This window comes from Danio aesculapii, chromosome 19, assembly GCF_903798145.1.
Source record: "Danio aesculapii chromosome 19, fDanAes4.1, whole genome shotgun sequence".
Taxonomy (NCBI): domain Eukaryota; kingdom Metazoa; phylum Chordata; class Actinopteri; order Cypriniformes; family Danionidae; genus Danio; species Danio aesculapii.
In genome coordinates, this window is record NC_079453.1 from 42,898,718 (window position 1) to 42,918,351 (window position 19,634).

Genomic DNA, 19,634 nt, shown 5'->3' on the forward strand with positions numbered 1-19,634 from the left:
ATGATAGGAGAAAAGGATGTGGAAGTCTTTCAAAACTAATGTGCGAGACCTTCCTTCTCCGAAAAAAAAGCTTTTAAATGCCTTTAATTCACACTTCCCTTAAATCCCCATTTTCACACCCACACCTCACAGTGGTATTCGAGGGCAAGGGTATGCCATTGTTCATCACGGTTAAAAAAAAAAGCACATGGCTTAAAATCATAAAATATAAAATGCAGAACAATTGACAATGTATTAGTCTGTAATTTGTTTACAACTGCTTTAGATAAATTATTTTGTCTGTTACAGCACAATTATACAGACTACTTAAAAGACATTAGATATTAATAATGCATTTATCATTATTAACAGTCAAAATGTGTTAAGTTCATTAAAACTAACACTATAAACTATATAACTATGACTATAACTATATCCCATCAACAAGAATTAAATCTGGGGCCAACTGCATGACCTTCTTTGACAAGTTACAGAAAGAATGACCACTATAAATTGAATCCAAAAAGCAAGACTGATTATCTGGAGTATACTTCTTATGTCAGAGGTTTAACATGGTGGCTATGCTTATGCAACTGGTCCCAGAAGTTATATACACACACTCACATTCTTTACGCCCACTTGCATAACAGCACACCTAGTTTGTCAAATAACAGAGCATCAAGAAAATACACAAGTATTCAATTGCAAAGACCAAAGAGGAAAGTCATGCATCTTGCCAGAAGATGGAGTCATAGCATCTCTATTGCTCAATGGTTTTCATGTACTCCTGGGCTGACTAATAAAGCAACACTTACTGAGGGTATTGAGCGATTTTAAACACAGCCCGAATTTTAGGGTGGGCAGAGCGCTGGTTGGTGCAAAAGGATGTAAAATACAATTTAAAATGTCTAATAAAATGTAAATAAATATATATGTAAAAAATAAAAATAAATATATATATATATATATATATATATATATATATATATATATATATATATATATATATATATATATATATATATTATATATAAATAAATATATATTATATATAAATAAATATATAAATATATATTATAAATAAATAAATATTATATATAAATAAATAAATATATATATATATATATATATATATATATATATATATATATATATATATATATATATATATATATATATATATATATATATAAACCTGCAAAAATCCTGCTTCATTCAAAACATGCAGGATTTTTGCAGGTTTTACAAAGGTAAATGTAAGACCTTTTTAGGACATTTTTTGCAAGAAAATACATTTTAGTTTGATGGTAACACACTAAATCATTATGTTCTTTAAATGTAAATGTCATGAATAAGTAGTACTATAGTTTGCTATACCAGCACCTTGAAAATATAACTTGGTTCTAATCTCAATAAGCTTTGTAATGGCTAATGAAACCGATGTTCCTCCTCAGATTATTTGTCTTGTTTTCCAAGACATCTACACATTCTTAACACAAACAAGAAAAAAAGAAATATACATTTACATTCATTCATTTACTTTTCAGCTTGGTCCCTTTTTTAATCAGGGGTCGCCACAGCGGAATGAACCGCCAACTTATCCAACGACGAGATGATCCCAAGGTTTCCATATCCTGGACCAGGCCGTATCCTGAGCAGCTACTGTGGTGGTCATGGAGGAGTGGATAACATGAGACTGATTCCTGTGACGCTCCAGGGACAGACCAGTCTTCGCTAAGGCCAGCTTCCAGCCTCCGCAGCTGAGACTGCAGCTCTGCACAAGACGTTTGGCCAGCGGAGAAATTAAAATGGTCGTGCCCAACTGAGTCTGGTTTGTCTCAAGGTTTTTTTTCTTCACTTCCGCCAATTAGTGAAGTTTTTTTTCCCTCTCCGCTGTCGCCACTGGCTTGCATGGTTCGGGAACTGTAGAGCTGCGCATCGTTGGATTTGCTCTTCAGTGTTTGGACTCTCAGTAGTGATTTTAAACCACACTGAACTGAGCTAAACTGAATATAAACACTACAAACTGAACTACACTGTTCCAATTTACTATGACCTTTTATGTGAAGCTGCTTTGACACAATCTACATTGCAAAAGCGCTATACAAATAAAGGTGAATTGAATTGAATGTTTTACACAGCAGATGCCCTTCCAGCCACAAGCCAGCAACTGGGAAACACCCATACACTCTTGCATTCACACACATACACTTCGACCAATTTAGCTTGGTCAGTTCACCTATATTGCATGTCTTTGGACTGTGGTGGAAACCCACGCGAAGACATGGAGAACATGCAAACTCCACACTACCCACTGCGCCACCGTGACACCCATATATTTACATGAGAACCAACATTACATGAGACATGAGATTACATAAGATTTCTTGTTTTTTTGTGAAACTGATCAATACGGAAAGAGTGAAAAGGCCAATGGAGTAGGACTAATTACTTGAACTCAAACTAAAAAGTAATTTTCATAGCACAGTTAGCAATATTTGGTCTTGTTTTAAGCACAAACACATAATTTGTTTAGTTTATCAGAAAACTATCATTTATTCATTTTACTTTTCAAGTAAACTTATCTTGACTTTTTGAAGTGAATGCGAGATATGAAATGACTAAGAACTTCTGCTGTGATTTAAGACCTTTTACTTACCTTTTAACTTACTTTTACCATTTACTTTTAGTTCTTAAGTTTAAGAAATGTGGTTCTTCTGACATTCACAATTTGAAGCACTTGGAGTGATCAACTATGAATATACGAAAAGTATGCTAGCTATGCTTGTGGTTAACCCTGTTGTTTATGTGTTAAAGAGGGAGAGGACATTTCCGCGTCATTAGTACAAATCGAAGTACTTTAGAGAGTTAAAATTGTCGAATAAATTCACACCCTCCCTCACAGTCAGATCAACATGGAGTGCAACTTAGATCAATATGTGAACTCGTAGCATGTTCTTTGGCTTGCAGATCAGGAAAAACAGGTCCAAGGTTAATTCAACATACTGTACAGCTGTGTTTCCTGATCAAGTAATTTATATTGCATGTATGTACCGCCCATATGGCAGTTTAGGATATAGGAAAAAGTTTAAAGATTAACTAGATTGGCTTGACATCGGGTTAATCAAATGCAACTGTAATAATTTGGAAATTAAATCTAATAATCAGAAGAAAATGAAACCTGAGGTGAACATGATGAAAGCTGAATCGGCATCGGACTCCAATCACGCAGAAGCTGAAGCACACGCGGGAAACGGGCACGCGCCGCTCGGCTCTGCTTTCGTCAGCTCCGCCGCAGCTCGTCTGTCTGCCTGTTGTCATGGAGGAGCCAAGATGGCGGTCCTGGCCTATAACCTAGGCAAACGGGAAATAAATCAGTATTTCAGCATAAAAAATGCAAAGTTGCTGGCAGCCGCCGCTGTCGTCCTTCTCACTGTGTTTCACTCGGCTTCTCGACATTATGGAAGTAAGTGTTTTTGTCGCGGTGTGTGAAAAACAGCTGCGTGTTTGTGTTAGCATCGAGGCTAATGCTGTCACTCAATGTTTTTAGTCGGTGTGTGCGCGTGTCTGTCACTGTTAAGATTACAGCTGTCGCCTTGCTCGTGAAAACGGAATTAAACTACGACTGCTTCGTTAACAGCTGTTAGATCTACTTTTATTTATATGCACAGCTGTACCTGTCAAATGTTTCAGCTAATCAATAACAGATCAAAGCTGTTATCAGTGCCAGTGCTGTCGTCCAGCTGGTAAAATATAACATTGTCTGTCATCAGGGTTGAATTTCCCGTTAAACTTGACGCATAACGCCGATAGGCTGGAGCTTAATGTCCTAGGTAGTATTTCGAGGCGTGACTGATGGCCAAAAATAGAAAAGTAGTTCGCAATTTTGTTTTAAATCCACCCAAATGCATGCTCCCTTAAGCTGTATTCCAGGAAACTAAATGCTGTCATGCCTGGTTAATCATTCATTATTCGGGCTTGTTTTGATATTGCATCACTGGCTTCATTTGTAGAATTTTTTTTAATTTCTTTTGGGAATGCTGAATTGATTATTGGGATCAGGACTGCAGTGCATGCGTGTTTAAACTTGAAGTTCATCTAAAAGTGAACATTTTCGTCGTTTACGTAATTTACTTAATGTTTAAAATGAAATGCAAATACCCAGTTGTCTTAAATGCATGCATAATGAAGGAATAGAAGCGAGTTTTATTGCTGTTTTATTTTAGACATTAGTCTGATGGATGTCTTTGGTCATTGTGATGTTGTAGTAACCTACTACATTTTAATATTAAGATGTTGTTTTTTTTAATTGCCCTGTGGTAGCAAGCTTTTTTCAGTAGCCATAATGTTCATCAGTGCATGGACTAGGGATGCTCCGATCAGGATTTTTGCAGCCGATACAGAGTACTGATTCCTTGTCATGGTGATTGGCCGATACTGTGTACAGATTCTGATGCTTCATGCTTTTTAATGCATAACGCACGTTTTCCCTCTAAGTATAATGCTTAAATGAGATCTCTCCTTACCTAAGAGAATAAATTAAGGGTGCTGCATGCATATAATCCCTTAAACGTGTCTCTTATAGCCATTTAGGTGTGAACATGTCATGGTCAGAAGCAGCTTTACTGACACAAATTAATAAATAAATAATAAAATAAATAAATTAAATGGTTGGAAAAATGACAAACAATGCAATTTGGAAACATTGCAAATGATAAAAGAAGAAAATCAACATGTCTCAATCAAGAAAAAGTTAATATGTCACACCTGTAAGACCATTACGTCTTAAAGGAAACAGGCCTATGAACTACTGATTATTGCAATACTTATATTACAAGAAGTTATGTTATTAAATATTCATGTTAAAGATATATTTTTTATGTTGTGTGTATATATGTAATATTTCCAGCCAGATTTTAGTGAACTTGTAATATTGTCAAAAGCACAGAAGTTCAGACTGTAAAAAGGCCTAAATTCATGCAAGGTCATTCAAATATTTTGCTCATCTCCAACTAACACAAACACTTGTGATCGGTTCATGAGATCGGCCTGATCAGCGATTACCAATCGAGTCATTAAATGTGATTATCGGCGGATCGATTCGAGCATCTCTAGCATGTACAGTGTACATGTAAAAAAAATTTTTTTTAGCAGTATATTTCAAGTTTATTGCAATTGGGAATAAATAAATATGTAATTTGCACTGCTTCGTGAGAGTGGAAGAAGTTAAAGATCTCTCTTTGCACCTTTAGCTAACTGTAAGTGTCTGATTGGTTGAATTTTGTAAAGAATTTTTGATAAAATATTATTATTATTATTATTATTTATTTGTATTTTTTTTGCATATTCTGCTATTAATATGGTTGTTTAAAAAAACTGCATTATTGCAAACAGTCTGACTTAAAGAGGTAGAATAATTGTCTAAAATGTAAAAGTAAAACTACACAACTAGTATGAGCACACAGATTGTACAGCTTTTTTTATATATATATATATATATATATATATATATATATATATATATATATATATATATATATATATATATATATATATATATATATATATATATATATATATATATATATATATAATTTATTTATTGCCAGGAAGACTAGTCTGTCAACAGTGTGTAGCTTTAAGAGGTAGATTAATGCACTCTGATCGAATGTTGACATGTTTTATTGCTGTGTAAAAATGTCAAGAGTTGATCATAATTATGATCGAGTATGATATATTTTAATTGCCTAGCCCTATTGGTAAATATTATTTTATTTTCAACATTGAAACTGGTGTGCTGTATAGTGTTTTTTTTTTTTTTATTTAGTTTTTTTTATTTTACAGAAATTGTGATTCATTTTATTTTCTAATTATTGGTTGAATCAAAACAGCATTTATTTAAAATAATAACGTTTGAGTGAATTCTTGCTGAAAATCACACAATATATGCACGTTTACATATGTCCATCTTGAATGTGCTTTATTCACTGTAACTGTGTTGTTTTCAGGCAGTGACACATGTGACTGGCTGCTATCCAGTGGACGTTTTTTAGGGGACAATGTGTGGCAGCCCTATGGGTGCATGTTACATAAGTACAAAAGCACGTAAGTCATGCTGTGATCTTTAATTTACCTTAATTGTGGGTGTTGGGTAAAAAGGTGGGCTGTAATTTACAGTCCTCTTTGTTGTCTTTCAGTGAAGCTAAGCTCTGCCTCAGAGAGAAGAGAATAGCATTTGTCGGAGACTCTAGAATACGTCAGCTCTTCTATTCTTTCATCAAAATGATGAACCCTGAGGTGAAAGAAGTTGGGAACAAGGTTTGTTATTGCTATTCAATGCTTTGGGTTCGCTGGTATAATGTATTCCAAACCAAAGTGAGAATTGACTTCAAAGTCATATTTTATCTCCTGGCCCCCGAAGCAGTTTCCACTTTTATACATGCGCCAGTCAAAGGCTCCAGTGAAATTAAAAAGGAAAGGGTGTAATCGTTCCTGTTTACCAGAAGATTACTTCTGGTATTTCAGTATATGTCCCAGACAAAAAGCAATTGCAGTATTTGATTTAAAATAAGCAATTCTTGTCTTCAATTCTTGTTTTTTTGTGCAATGCTGCAGTGGTTATAAATAAGACATCTGTAAATGCATTGTTGACTTCAGTCAAAAACATTAACATGCCTGTCCCATTTTCTACAGTCCGAATAATTTCAGATAAACTAAATCAGGTCCCACAAAATTAAAAACAATGCACTTGAAAAATGTGTGTATATATATAATGTATTTAAAGGGACAGTTTACCAAAATATGTAAATGTACCAATCCTTTAAGTTTCATTGTCCTGTTGAACACAAAAGAAGATATTTTGAAGAAAACCGAAAACCTGTAACCATTGACTTCATAATAGGGGAAAAAAAAATATAACTATATATACAACTATAGAGGTCAGTGGTTACAGCGGTTTCCAGCTTTCTTCAAAATGTCATCTTTTTTGTGTTCAACAAAAGAAAGAAACTCAAAGGTTTCAAGCAAGTAAAGTAGGGCTACACAATATATCGTTTCAGCATCGATATCGCAATGTGTGCATTCGCAGAGGTCATCGCAGAATGCACAATGTTAAGTTGGTATTATAACGGAGCAGGAGTTGTAACCATAATAATTATCATTTGCATGTGTTTTTAAAGACTGTGACTGTGGGAGAATTCAAAAGAGCGTAAAGCTTTGAGGTGTAAGAAACTGTATAATTTGTAACATTAATGTTAATTTGATAGAATTATTAATATGATGAAGACAATAGTGTTATTTTGCTTTTTCAATGTTTGTGCCTGAATACTATTAATACTGTAAAGCACTGTCTGTTTCATTTGTATCTTTGCTCTGATGTATTTATCAGTGCTTAAAATTAGTTTGTTTGTTTTTTTTTTTGCTTGTTTTTTAAGCAAATGGTTCAATCCCCTCAAGAATCAACCCAATCATCTAAATTAAGGAATTCTTTCGAAATAGAGCTATTAAAGCAGTCTGGTTTATTTTGTATTCATATCGAAACATATATTGCAGAAAAAGGAAATGTCGCAATGTCAGATTTTTTTTCAATATCATGCAGCCTCCAATAAGTGAAAGATGAGTAAATGATGACACAATTTAAATTTCCTGGATGAACTATCCTTTTAATGCTCAACTTTTATTATTATAAACTTATTAATTATTCTGGATAGTTTATTAATATATTCCCTTTTTGTTCACATAAAATATTTCACCAGCATGAGAACATCCCCTTTGTTGATGGTGATTCCACTGTGGTAAGTGATTTTAATTAGTTGTTTCTTATGCAACAGAAAAGTTTGAGCAAATGTTAATTTTATTTTGATCCTTTTTAAATTATTTTTTTAATGACAAATCAAAGTAAGTTGCGCATATGTCTCCATTTCAGAATTTCCTGTGGTACGCGGAAGTGAACAATTCCTTAAAGGAGCAGTTGATGTTATGGACGGAGGTAAAGACAATCATATTATTGTACAGCATACAAAAGAGGCTAGTTATTATATCACAGGCTTATGATTTTATCTAATCTCTCAATAACTCTAGGGATCTGCTTCCAAACCACATGTCATCATCATTGGTGCTGCTACGGTGAGTTCTTGCTTACAGTCAAAATGCCCAGAGGCGCTATTGTTGAAAATCATTTTAATGACTGATGTGTATGGTTTCCAACAGTGGTCCATTAAGTTGCACAATGGCAGGAGTGAGGCACTTTTTCAGTACAAGGCAAACCTCACAGCTATAGCAGACACACTGGAAAAACTAGCCGAGCACAGTGAAGTCTACTGGGTTCTGCAAGGTGAATTGAACACTTCATGTTCCTGTTTTGTTTATTTATTGCGTATTAGACTGATTTCTGAAGTATCACATGACACTGAAGACTACTCTAATTATTACATTTAAAAATATTAACAGAAAATAACTGTAGTTACTGCATTTTACAAAGCTATTTTAGATTTTATTCAGGAAAGTATTCACATCACAGTATCCCAAATTTAAATAAATCCAGCTTTCTGTGTGTGCAATTGATTTCAATTCAAGTTTATTTGTATAGCACTTCACAATAATTATCATTTTTAAGCAGCTTCACAAATTACATTAAAAAAATGGTCCTGTAAGAAAATACTTGTATTCATTGTAAACTTACAAGACTTTAAAATGCATGCAGATGTAGTCTGAGTAACTGAGGCACAAGCTGTCTCTGAACAAGTTATATTTTATATAGGTTCTACTAGTAAATATACACTCACCGGCCACTTTATTAGTTTCACCTTACACTACCGGGTTGGACCCACTTTTGCCTTCAGAACTGCCTTAATCCTTTGTGACATAGATTGAACAAGATGCTGGAAATATTCCTCAGAGATTTTGGGCCATATTGACATGATGGCATCACGCAGTTGCTGCAGATTTGTCGGCTGCACATCCATGATGTGAATCTCCTCTTCCACCACATCTGAATCGCACTTTGACATAGCAATTGGTTCTAATGGGCCCAAAGTGTGCCAAGAAAATATCCCCCACACCGTTACACCACCACCACCTTGCAAGGCAAGATGGATTCATGCTTTCATGTTGCTGACACCAAATTCTGATCCTACCAGCAGAAATTCTGACCCTACCATCGGACCCTACCATTTGCAGCAGAAATTCAGACTCATCAGATCAGGCAGCGTTTTTCCAATCTTCTTTCGTCCAATTTTGGTGAGCCTGTGCGAATTGTAGTGTCAGTTTCCTGTTGTTAGCTGGCAGGAATGGCACCTGGTGTGGTCTTCTGCTGTAGCCCATCCGCCTCACGCCTCAAGGTTGGACGTGTTGTGTGTTCAGAGAAGCTCTTCTGCATACCTCAGTTGTATCGAGTGGTTATTTAAGTTTAAGTTGCCTTTTCTATCAGCTCGAAGCAGTCTGGCCATTCTCCTCTGATCTCTGGCATTTGCTCCCTCAGAACTGCCGCTCACTGGATATTTACTCTTTTTCTGACCATTCTCTGTAAACCCGTGTGCGTGTGTGTGTGAGAAAAAATCCCAGTGGATCAGTAGTTTCTGAAATACTCAAACCAGCCTGTCTGGCATTGACAACCATACCACGTTCAAAGTCACTTAAATCAACTTTCTTCCCCCACCTCTCTGGTGCTCCATTTGAACTGCAGATCGTCTTGACCATGTCTTCATGCCTAAATACATTAAGTTGCTGCCATGTGATTGGCTTATTAGAAATTTGCATTAACAAGCAGTTGGATAGGTGTACCTAATAAAGTGGCCGGTGCATGTTTATATATATATATATATATATTTTTTTTTTTGATTGACTAGATCATAATTAGATTTTTGTGCAGTGTAGAAAGGAGTTGACACAGTAAATGCGCAGTGTGAAATAATCTTCTCTTTTAGATCCTGTTTATGAGGATGCACTAAGTGAAAGCCGAAAGATGATCACAAATGAGCAGATAAATCTGTACAATGAGGCAGCAGTTAGCACCCTGGATACCAGCAAAAAGAAGGTCAAGTTCTTGGAGGCGTCTCGGCAAGCTGCTATGGAGACCATTTCCCAGTCCGTGGACGGCCTGCACCTTCCTGAGAGCACAAGAGATATTGTAAGTGTTTGGTTGAGACTTGAGCCTGTTTTACGAAATGGAATGCAGTCCTATTACTATATGTAATGACACAAAATAGGAGTAACACTTGTATCACAATATTATTAAACAATAAATAGCTGAGTGTGGTTTTGTGCTGGTCACTTAACTGGTTTGGGATGAATGTCATGTGTAGGTAAATGTAACACTAAACCCAATTCCCTGGCTCAGTGACTGACTTAATGAATCATTAGTTCAAATGATTTGTTTAAAATGATTGGTTCGTTTAGAAACTAAGCAAGGCTGTGAAATTGCCCTCTATGCACTTAAACAATGTACTATTTGAGGTACAGCCATTTGTAGTGGTGTCCGAAACCATAGTGGACATTCTGAAGTGTACTCAATTAAACCCACAATGCACTGCAATAACAAGTGTACAACCGATGCACACTCAACAGCTAGTGAATACTCAATGCACTGTAAGATTTCACGTGCAGAGTTTCCATGTTTGACTACAAGAAATCATATCAGTGAACGTTACAAAATAATTTATTCAATTGTTAAATTAACAAATTGAAAATGTAATCTAAGGGATTGAGTCAGAAAAACTGCATCCCTTCAGTGCACTCAGTGCTCAAATCACTCACTCACTCATTTTAATTCTCTTCTTTTAAGTGGGCTAAATTAGTGAATTAATGTAGGGAATAGTAAATTACAGTATAGAGGACAATTTTTGTGGTGCTGTCCACGTTTTTATGAATGAATTGACTCGCTTGATTCAATCAAAAACAGATTAATTTAACATGACATCACGGTGTTGCTCTGAGATGTACACGTTCTTATTTGATAGGAACTATTTGCATTGGGTGGTATTGTTTTTGAAATGTAAATTCCTAAATATGCAGCTGCAATAACTGTCCTTATTAAACATTGTTAGTAAATCTTTTAGGAGATGATTCAAGCTGTTATAATGGATTTTTACTCCAGTACTCACTATGCATATTATTATTATTATTATTATTATTATTATTATTATTATTATTATTATTATTATTATTATTATTATTATTATTATTATTATTATATTTATTTATTTATTTTTTTAATCTAATTTAACAAATCAGAAATTGGTTAAACCAACTTTAGCAAAGAGCAGACATAACTAGCAACTGACTTTCAATATGCTTTCTAGAAACATCCTTGCAAGTGTGTTGAGACAAGTTGCAGCTAAAATCTGCAGGACACCCTTGATTTGAGAACTCTTGTTTTAGCTACCCGCCGGTTATTAAACAGACCAAACTTCTCAAATACTGATGTCCATGTGTTTTATTTCTTGAACACCATGAAAACTAAAGGATAAACAAACAAACCAAATATTTCACACAACACAATCAGAAGGACATTAAACAATATATATATATATATATATATATAACCAGCAGTAGAATACTCAGGAGCATTTAACATATGTCTGCATTGAGATTTCACTATGCTGTCCATACCAACTCTCGCAGGTTAAATTAATCAAGGAGGATCACGTGACCTCTGACTCAAGCCAACCGGAAACTAAGAAATTTGTAAAACAAACATGCACTTATACTCATTCATATAATGAAATACAAAAAAACAACAAACAACCAAAATACAAGCTGACCGATCAGCGTCAGCTGCACTTGGACTAGAGCAGGGATGTCAAACTCAATTCCTGGAGGGCCGCAGCCCTGCACAGTTTAGTTCCAGCCCTGCTTCAACACACTTACCTTTAGGTTTCAAACAAGACTGAAAGACTTAATTAGTTTGATCAGCTTTGTTTAATTAGGGTTGAACTAAACTGTGCAGGGCTGCGCTCCTACAGGAATTGAGTTTGACATCCCTGCTCTAGTACAAGTGTAGCTGACGCTAATCGGTCAGCTTGTGTTTTGGTTGTTTGTTGTTTTCTTGTATTTCGTTATTTGAATGAGTATAAGTTTTAGAGCATACAGAAATGTCACTATTGATGCTTATTCATGCCTAGACATTAGGGAAGCACCAATATAGGATTTTTGACCGATACCGGTCAAAGCTTTACCGATTTGGATATTTGATAGCTAACATACTGTATAGCCGATAAATGTAATTTTTCTCCATGATTGCACAAACAAAACACATGCAGTGAACAACTGATTTTATTTTAAAACCTTAACATTCTAAGCTATTCATTTCTACGGGCAACTTTTCTTTTTATATAAATAAAATCTGCTGTTTGAACATTTTTATTTCTCCACTTCTCAGGGCGCCATGGTTCTGATGAACTCCATGTGCAACAAGATCCTGAAGCCCATTGACGGCTCCTGCTGTCAGAGCGCTCCTCCGCTAAGCGTCCTTCAGAAGCTAGCAGCTGCTGTCCTCCTGGTGTCCATTGTCTGCTTCGTCCTGCTGAGCTTCAGCACACATCGGAAGAGCAAACACGTTCCTGATCTGGAGAGCGGAGAGGAGAAAAAACATCCCGCTGCTGTGGGGCAGCTCAATCCAAAGGGACCTTTACTGGCCATCGGCAAAATGAGCCTCATCATGGTGTACTTCTACCTGTGTGACCGGGCCGACGTCTTTATGAAGGAGCAGAAATTCTACACACACTCCGCTTTTTTCATTCCTCTCATCTACATCTTTGTTCTGGGCTTCTTCTACAGTGAGAACAGCAAAGAGGTACTGCAGAGCTTAACCTGTTTTTATAGTCTCAAGTAGGGCTGCACAATGTATTGTTTCAGCATTGATATTGCAATGTGTGCATCTGCAACAGTCACACTGCAGGATATGCAATGTTGAGTTGGGTTTATATGTAGTTCACCAGACGCTATAGTTTTTTTTGTGTTAGTTTGTTTTTAAGTGGAAGTCTGCCTTTATCTGCCCATGTTTAAGCCTGTGACTGTATGAACATTTTAAAACCTTTTAAGAAAGATAATTTTATTTAGTTATTTATGCAATGAAGATGATGCAGTGTTCTTTTACATTACAAGTATTGTTGCTTTATGGTTTTGTCAAACAGTATTCAGGTACAGAAATTGGAGAAAATGTAATTTGTTTATTATTTTTATGCATGATTCAGTTCTATATTGAAATCAATGTGATTTTAATGAACACTTTACAAATAGAGTTATTTATGCCACCTGATGAAACTGTATTCGTTTTATTTATATTTTATTTATATTATTTATATTTTATTAATATTTATTGCAGAAAAACAAAAAAAAAAAAATCGCAATGCCAGATGTTAAGTATCATACAGCCCTAGTCTCAGGGTTCATGGAAGGTGCTGGAAATCCTTAAATGTTTATATTTTAATCTACTGCTTACATTTTGGATGAACTGCTTGAAAATGTAGTTTATTAATAATTTATCTTACTAAATAAGTTATGAATTATTTAAATATAATCAAGTAAATGTCCTTTCTTTTGCATAAAATAACAACTCTTTATCTGTGACCCTTAAAAATAAAAATAAATAGGAGTTTAAGATGAAATTTAACATTTCAAGATGCAAGTAAATTACATTTTAATAGCGTAAATGACTAATTTAATTTTAGGCTTATGGCAAACATGCCATCAAATATTTTCCTTATAATCCTGTTTTACCCTATTCCATCCTATCCTATAGAATAATATATCAATTAGCATCTGATATAATGTGATGAAGTATGTAGACATGTATTTTGCCACACCTGTAAAGGACTAGAAAAGTTAAAAAATGTACCTGGAAAGTGCTTTGAAATTTGTCTTATGTAAAATGTGTTCACTGTAAAAAAATGAAGGGTTCTGCACAATTCATTCATGTCGTCCCAACACAAATCAGTTCATTAATTTTGATAAATTTAGGTGAATTAAGCATAAAACAATTAAGTTGTCCCAAATATGATTTTTCTGCTCAATCTAGTAGTTTAAACAAGCAGAAAAAAAATTGTGTAAAAAAAAAAAAAAACAACAACATGGTTTCTGATTAGATGTGGGACAGAAACGGTGTTTCAGACAACAAAACTGCTCACTACTTTTTTCTTACCTCCCACACTGTAAAAAGTGAATAGTTAATTGTGTATTTACAAAGTTAATAAAATTGCAGTATTGGAACTGTTAATTTGATTTAACTTAAATTTTTACAAGTTGCAGTGGGTTTACTTTTATTTTTTAAGTAAAGTCAACTTTTTGCTTTTGAGACCGTTTGTTTACTCGCTTTAAGTAGCTAATCACTATTTACATTGCATGTTGCTCTGTGAAATTATTCTGTGAACTTATAAGAGTAATTTCTGTGAACAATCAGTCTCAATGTGTTTTTAAAAAATATGTGGGTACAATAAACATTACATACATTTTGATGTAGTAATTGTTTCTCTTTCCAGACAAAACTTTTGAACCGAGAGCAGACGGATGAATGGAAGGGCTGGATGCAGCTGGTCATCCTTATTTATCACATTTCTGGAGCCAGCGCTGTATGTTCATTATTTATTTATTTTTTTATTCCGTCACACTTTGCAATACATTTTCATTAGTGAATGTAAAACGAACATTACTTGTACGCATTTATTAATCATAAATTCAATTATAAACATTTACTAATGCATTATTAAAATCCAAATTCCTGCACATTAATGTACTGAGTGTTAACATGAGAAAACGATGAACAGTAATGTTAGCTAAATGCATTAACTAATACAACCTTATTGTGAAGCGTTTCTAAAAATTGCTTTGGTTTACATTGCATTAGTAGTAACCAGGCTCTGAATCTTCTTTTGTTTGTTTCTTCAGTTCATACCGGTGTACATGCACGTCCGTGTGCTGGTAGCTGCATATCTCTTCCAAACAGGATATGGACACTTCTCCTTCTTCTGGCTCAAGGGAGACTTTGGACTTTACAGGGTTTGTCAGGTACTTGTTCCCAGACTCTGCTGATCTTCTTTTTCAGTTTGCTTGTAGAAGTGATGCATGAAGGCCTGAAATCAGGAGGCTAAATCAATTTCCAGAAGTCTAAAAGCTTTTGTTGTCTATTATAAATTCTAGTTTAACTCTTAATAGAGCACTCATTGGAATAACTCTGGAGTGGTACTGGCGGATATCACAAGAATGTTTATGAAATGAATTAAAAATACCATAGTGTCATTGAATTTACCATATATTAATGTTGATCCTTTACTGAGTGTAAAACCATATATGTAATTTAGAGTATTATATTATAGGTAAAAAAAATTGCACTACAATTATAATGTTTGGGGTCAGGAAGTTTATTCGTTTTAATGGTATTTTATATTTTTATTCAACAAGCATGCATTTAAATTGATCAAAAATCGCTATAAAGACAACTTTATAATGTTACAATATTATAAAATATGCAAAGAGAGCAGCCTTGGTCAAAACGAAGTTAAAAAAAAAAATCTATAAGACAAATCAAATTTTAGAATATTAATTGAATTAACTAGTCTTATCAAATATTTTGCATTAATAAATAACTTTCTAATATTTATAATTGTCCGATATTAATTTTAATAAACTAAATTAGTAATCTATAAATAAGTTATATAATAACTATAATAAGTTATGGATCATTTCTCTATCATAATGAGCTCCTAATTCTAATTCAAACTTTTAATGACTCTTCAGTGCCCTCTAATGATGGCTGCAGTTTATAATTATAATACATAACTGCACCTTATGAAGTCAATAATTATTTCTGTGTGTTTTGTCTTTCAGGTTCTCTTCAGGCTTAATTTTCTTGTGGTGGTACTGTGTCTGGTTATGGACAGGCCTTATCAGTTTTATTACTTTGTGCCTCTGGTCACCTTTTGGTTTGCAGTTATTTATGCCACAATGGCACTGTGGCCACAGATTCTTCAAAAGCAAGCTAACGGTAACTAAAGTCTAATTACAATATTAGTATTTCTTCATTTAGCAGACATGATGGCTTTTAAATAGATTTGGTTTCATTAAGTATTGTTTCCTTTTTCTTTCCTCAATAATAATGCACAGGCAGCGCATTCTGGAATCTGGCTTTGTTGTTGAAACTTCTGGGTTTGCTTCTTTTCATCGGCTTTTTTGCATACTCTCAGGTGAGGCAATTTATGATTGCAAAACACATCCTTGTCTTGGTTTTTGATGTTTATATTTACAAGTAATAATATCACATCAGCAAGAGGCTGATTTTCTTAAATGTCATCATGAGCACAGCAGCAAATTTAATACTGTTTTTACAGCAGTTCAACAAAGAAAAAAGGCAATATTGTCTCTACTTTAACTTCCGTTTCACCAATGAAATTAGTTCAAAAGCTGAAGTAGAACATTTGTGCATCTCAAAGCAGCACTGTGGTGTTTTTATTAATGAATTATTTGACTGAGTGATTCAGTGGCCCATTCAGAAAGACTTAAGCTGCATTTCACTCCACTTGTAGACACACGCTCACAAACTTCCCTAACCACTACCTCTTGGGGGAATCCCCACCACCATTTTAAAGTGTCTTTCGCTTCAAAGGAATGAAGGAAATTCACATTGACATGCCTGTGACTGTTCTATTTTGACAGGAGCGTGTTTGATTTCATATGTCCACTCCAGTGTCTATGTGATTGTGACGTGACAACGGTGGCTGCGCTCCAGCCCACTTTTAGACATGCATTCACAAACATCCCTTCACTTCTTCCTTCAGGGGAATCCCCAACACCATTTCGAAGTGCCTTCCACTTCATCTAGTAAACAAGGGAAGCTTACATGGACATACCCCAGATTTTTGCCTTTTATATGTGCACTTCAGCAGAACTATGTGTCCCAGAATGAAATGTGATGGTGACGTCATAACAGCGTGGTGCCAAAGGATCCAACCTTTTTTCTGGAGATCTACCTTCCTGCTGAATTTAGCTGCAACATTAATCAAACACGCATTTATTTAATTAGCAAGTGCTCCTTCAGATCCTATTTAGTTGTGTTTAATCAGGGTTGAAGCTGAACTTTGCAGGAAGGTAGATCTCCATGAACAGGTTTGAGCACTTCTGGTTTGAGGCATTCATTTCTTTTTTAACCCATTCAGATGTTTCCGCCAGTAGTGGACATTCGTGTAACGTAATCAATGACGTACATCCAAGAGAATAAGATTGAGGGAAGTTAGCAGTGAAGGAAGTAGGAAGGAAGGCCATAAAAAGTTGAACTGGAATGCAGACAGTGTAGTTCCCAGGGCACACGTGTCAAACTCCGTGTTAAAGCAAAGCAAGTGCAGAGCTGTGGCCCTACAGGAACTAAGTAAAGATACCTGATCAAACCAATTGAGCCATTCAGGTTCTTTGAAACCTACAGCTGAAGGAGGGTTGGAACTGACCTGTGCAGTGTTGTGGAGTTTGACAGGGGTGCCCAACCCTGTTCCTGGAGATCTGCCTTCCTGCAGAGTTCAGTTGTAACCTTGATCAAACACGCTTGTATTTAATTACCAAGTGCTCCTTCAGATCCTACTTAGTTGGTTTAGTTGTTCTTGATCAGGGTTGGAGCTGAACTCTGCAGGAAAGTAGATCTGCTGGAACCTGGTCGAGTACCCTTAGTTTTAGGACATTCTTTCCATTTTAAACCCAGGGGGAAGTTAGCAGTGAAGGAAGTGCAGGCCATGAAAATTTGACTGGAATGCAACCAGTGTAGTTCCCAAATGCTAAAGGGTTTAGGCCCAAGGTGTCGAACTCAGTTCATGCAGGGCCACAGCTCTGCACTTGTTTCGCTTTAACCCCAAGTAAACACACCTGATCAAACCATTTGAGCTTTTTATAGGTTCTTTGAAACCTACAGGTGAGTTGGAACTGTTTGACACCCTTGGATTAGGGCAGGGGTGCCCATCCCTGTTCCTGGAGATCTGCCTTCCTGCAGAGTTCAACTGTAACCTTGATCATACACACTTGCATTTAATTACGGAGTACTCCTTCAGATCCTACTTGGTTGGTTTAGTTGTGCTTGATCAGGGTTGGAGCTGAACTCTGCAAGAAGGTTGATCTACAGGAACAGGATTGGGCACCCCTGGTTTGGCACATTTTATTTAAGGCTCTGTCCATATGAACACCGGTATTTTCAAAACCACACATTTTCCTAATTGGTTTCGCTGCTTGTCCACTCAAAATGCAGTGTCGGGTGACTAAAACCGAAACCTTCTGAAAACTCTGGCTAGGGTGGAGATTTTTCAAAAAATTTGGGTACTGTGTGTTCGTATGGACACAACAACTGGAGTTTTTGCCTCATGACTTCACAAGCGTGTTTTCTTCTTCCTGATGGACTAACACCGCTGGGTTCACACCAAATGTGGAAGACGCAAATAAGGCAAAATTCTGCACATTCGCAGCAAGTGCGTTGCATATTTTGTGTCGTTCGCCTACAGGACAGTAATCCACCTCTGTTCTCACGTCTACATTGATTTGTATGCAGTTTACCCATGCTAATGCTTAATTCAGACAGAGTTTTTTATTTATTTATTTTTTTAAATGAAAGCAGGGAAGTCTCTGTTCTGAATCAGATGTTCTGCCAGTAGTGGACACCGCGTAGCGCAATCAATGCTGTGCATCAGAGTTACAAAAACGAAGGGAAGTTAGCAAGTGAAGGGCATAAAAAATTGGGCCAGAATGCAGCCTTGCTTTGCTTCTAAATCAATCAGTCGTTTGGAATGAATCATTTAAATGAATGAATCAGTAAATCACTCATTAAAACAAGGAGTTTGTAAGCACCTACTGGTGGTTTTACGGTGTAATTGATATAGCTTTGTGTTGCAGGACTTGTTTGAGGGCATTTTCTCTGTATGGCCTCTTTCTAAGCTCTTTGAACTGCAAGGAAGCATCCATGAGTGGTGGTTCAGGTGGAAACTGGATCGATTTGTATGTTAAACTTTTTATTTTAATTAAATTTTTTTTATAAACGAAGTTGCAAAATATTGTGGAGTTTCACATCTTGATGTCTTCCATCCACTCTTTTGGATCCAGGCTGTGGTCAATGGGATGCTGTTTGCCTTCATTTACCTGCTGCTGCAGAAATATCAGCTGCTGTCTGAAGGCAAAGGAGAGACTCTCTTCTCCAACAAGATTTCCAACTGTCTGCTCTTTGTTTCTGTCGTTTCTTTCATGGTAAGGCTTAAGCCTGGTTTATACTTCTGCGTCAAGTGATCGGTGTGACCCACAGTAGCAGTGCATTCATACTTTTGCGCGCTGTTTCTGTCGCTCTGCAATAACACTTCCGAAACGCTAGTTTCTTCACTGGTGTTTTGTTTTTTCTGAACGCTTCCTTAATGTACAAGTGCCTCAAACTCTCATTTTGAGGCAGGAACCGGCGGACATGCAACAACTTTAATCATAAAGTAAACACAAAACAAAACTTTTTATCTGGAGCTCCTTCACGGGACTCGACACTTGTAATCGGTCGCTCCAATGGACTTGCGCGGCTCTCGGTCTCTCCCACACTTGTCAGCACTTCCAAGCTGACCAATCACAGAGCTTGTGCTACACGCCGTTGCGACGTGTAGTTACATTTTTTAAGAGGTGCCCATCAGCGACTCCGGCGAGGGCTATGCGTCCACGCGTAG

The 19,634-nt window shown here is 35.9% G+C and overlaps 1 protein-coding gene across 1 annotated transcript in view; it reads left to right on the top strand.

Moving 5' to 3' along the window:
* The first annotated feature begins 2,923 nt into the window (after positions 1-2,923).
* Positions 2,924-19,634, top strand: part of casd1 (CAS1 domain containing 1) — a 22,375-nt gene continuing 5,664 nt past the window's right edge. The window contains exons 1-15 of the mRNA XM_056479516.1: positions 2,924-3,445; positions 5,988-6,084; positions 6,177-6,297; positions 7,734-7,772; positions 7,904-7,966; positions 8,059-8,103; positions 8,188-8,311; positions 9,903-10,105; positions 12,356-12,769; positions 14,454-14,543; positions 14,860-14,979; positions 15,799-15,955; positions 16,075-16,154; positions 18,832-18,933; positions 19,039-19,179. Coding sequence (XP_056335491.1) covers positions 3,154-3,445; positions 5,988-6,084; positions 6,177-6,297; positions 7,734-7,772; positions 7,904-7,966; positions 8,059-8,103; positions 8,188-8,311; positions 9,903-10,105; positions 12,356-12,769; positions 14,454-14,543; positions 14,860-14,979; positions 15,799-15,955; positions 16,075-16,154; positions 18,832-18,933; positions 19,039-19,179 — 2,088 coding nt within the window. The 5' untranslated portion in view covers positions 2,924-3,153. The remainder of the gene's footprint in view (positions 3,446-5,987; positions 6,085-6,176; positions 6,298-7,733; positions 7,773-7,903; positions 7,967-8,058; positions 8,104-8,187; positions 8,312-9,902; positions 10,106-12,355; positions 12,770-14,453; positions 14,544-14,859; positions 14,980-15,798; positions 15,956-16,074; positions 16,155-18,831; positions 18,934-19,038; positions 19,180-19,634) is intronic.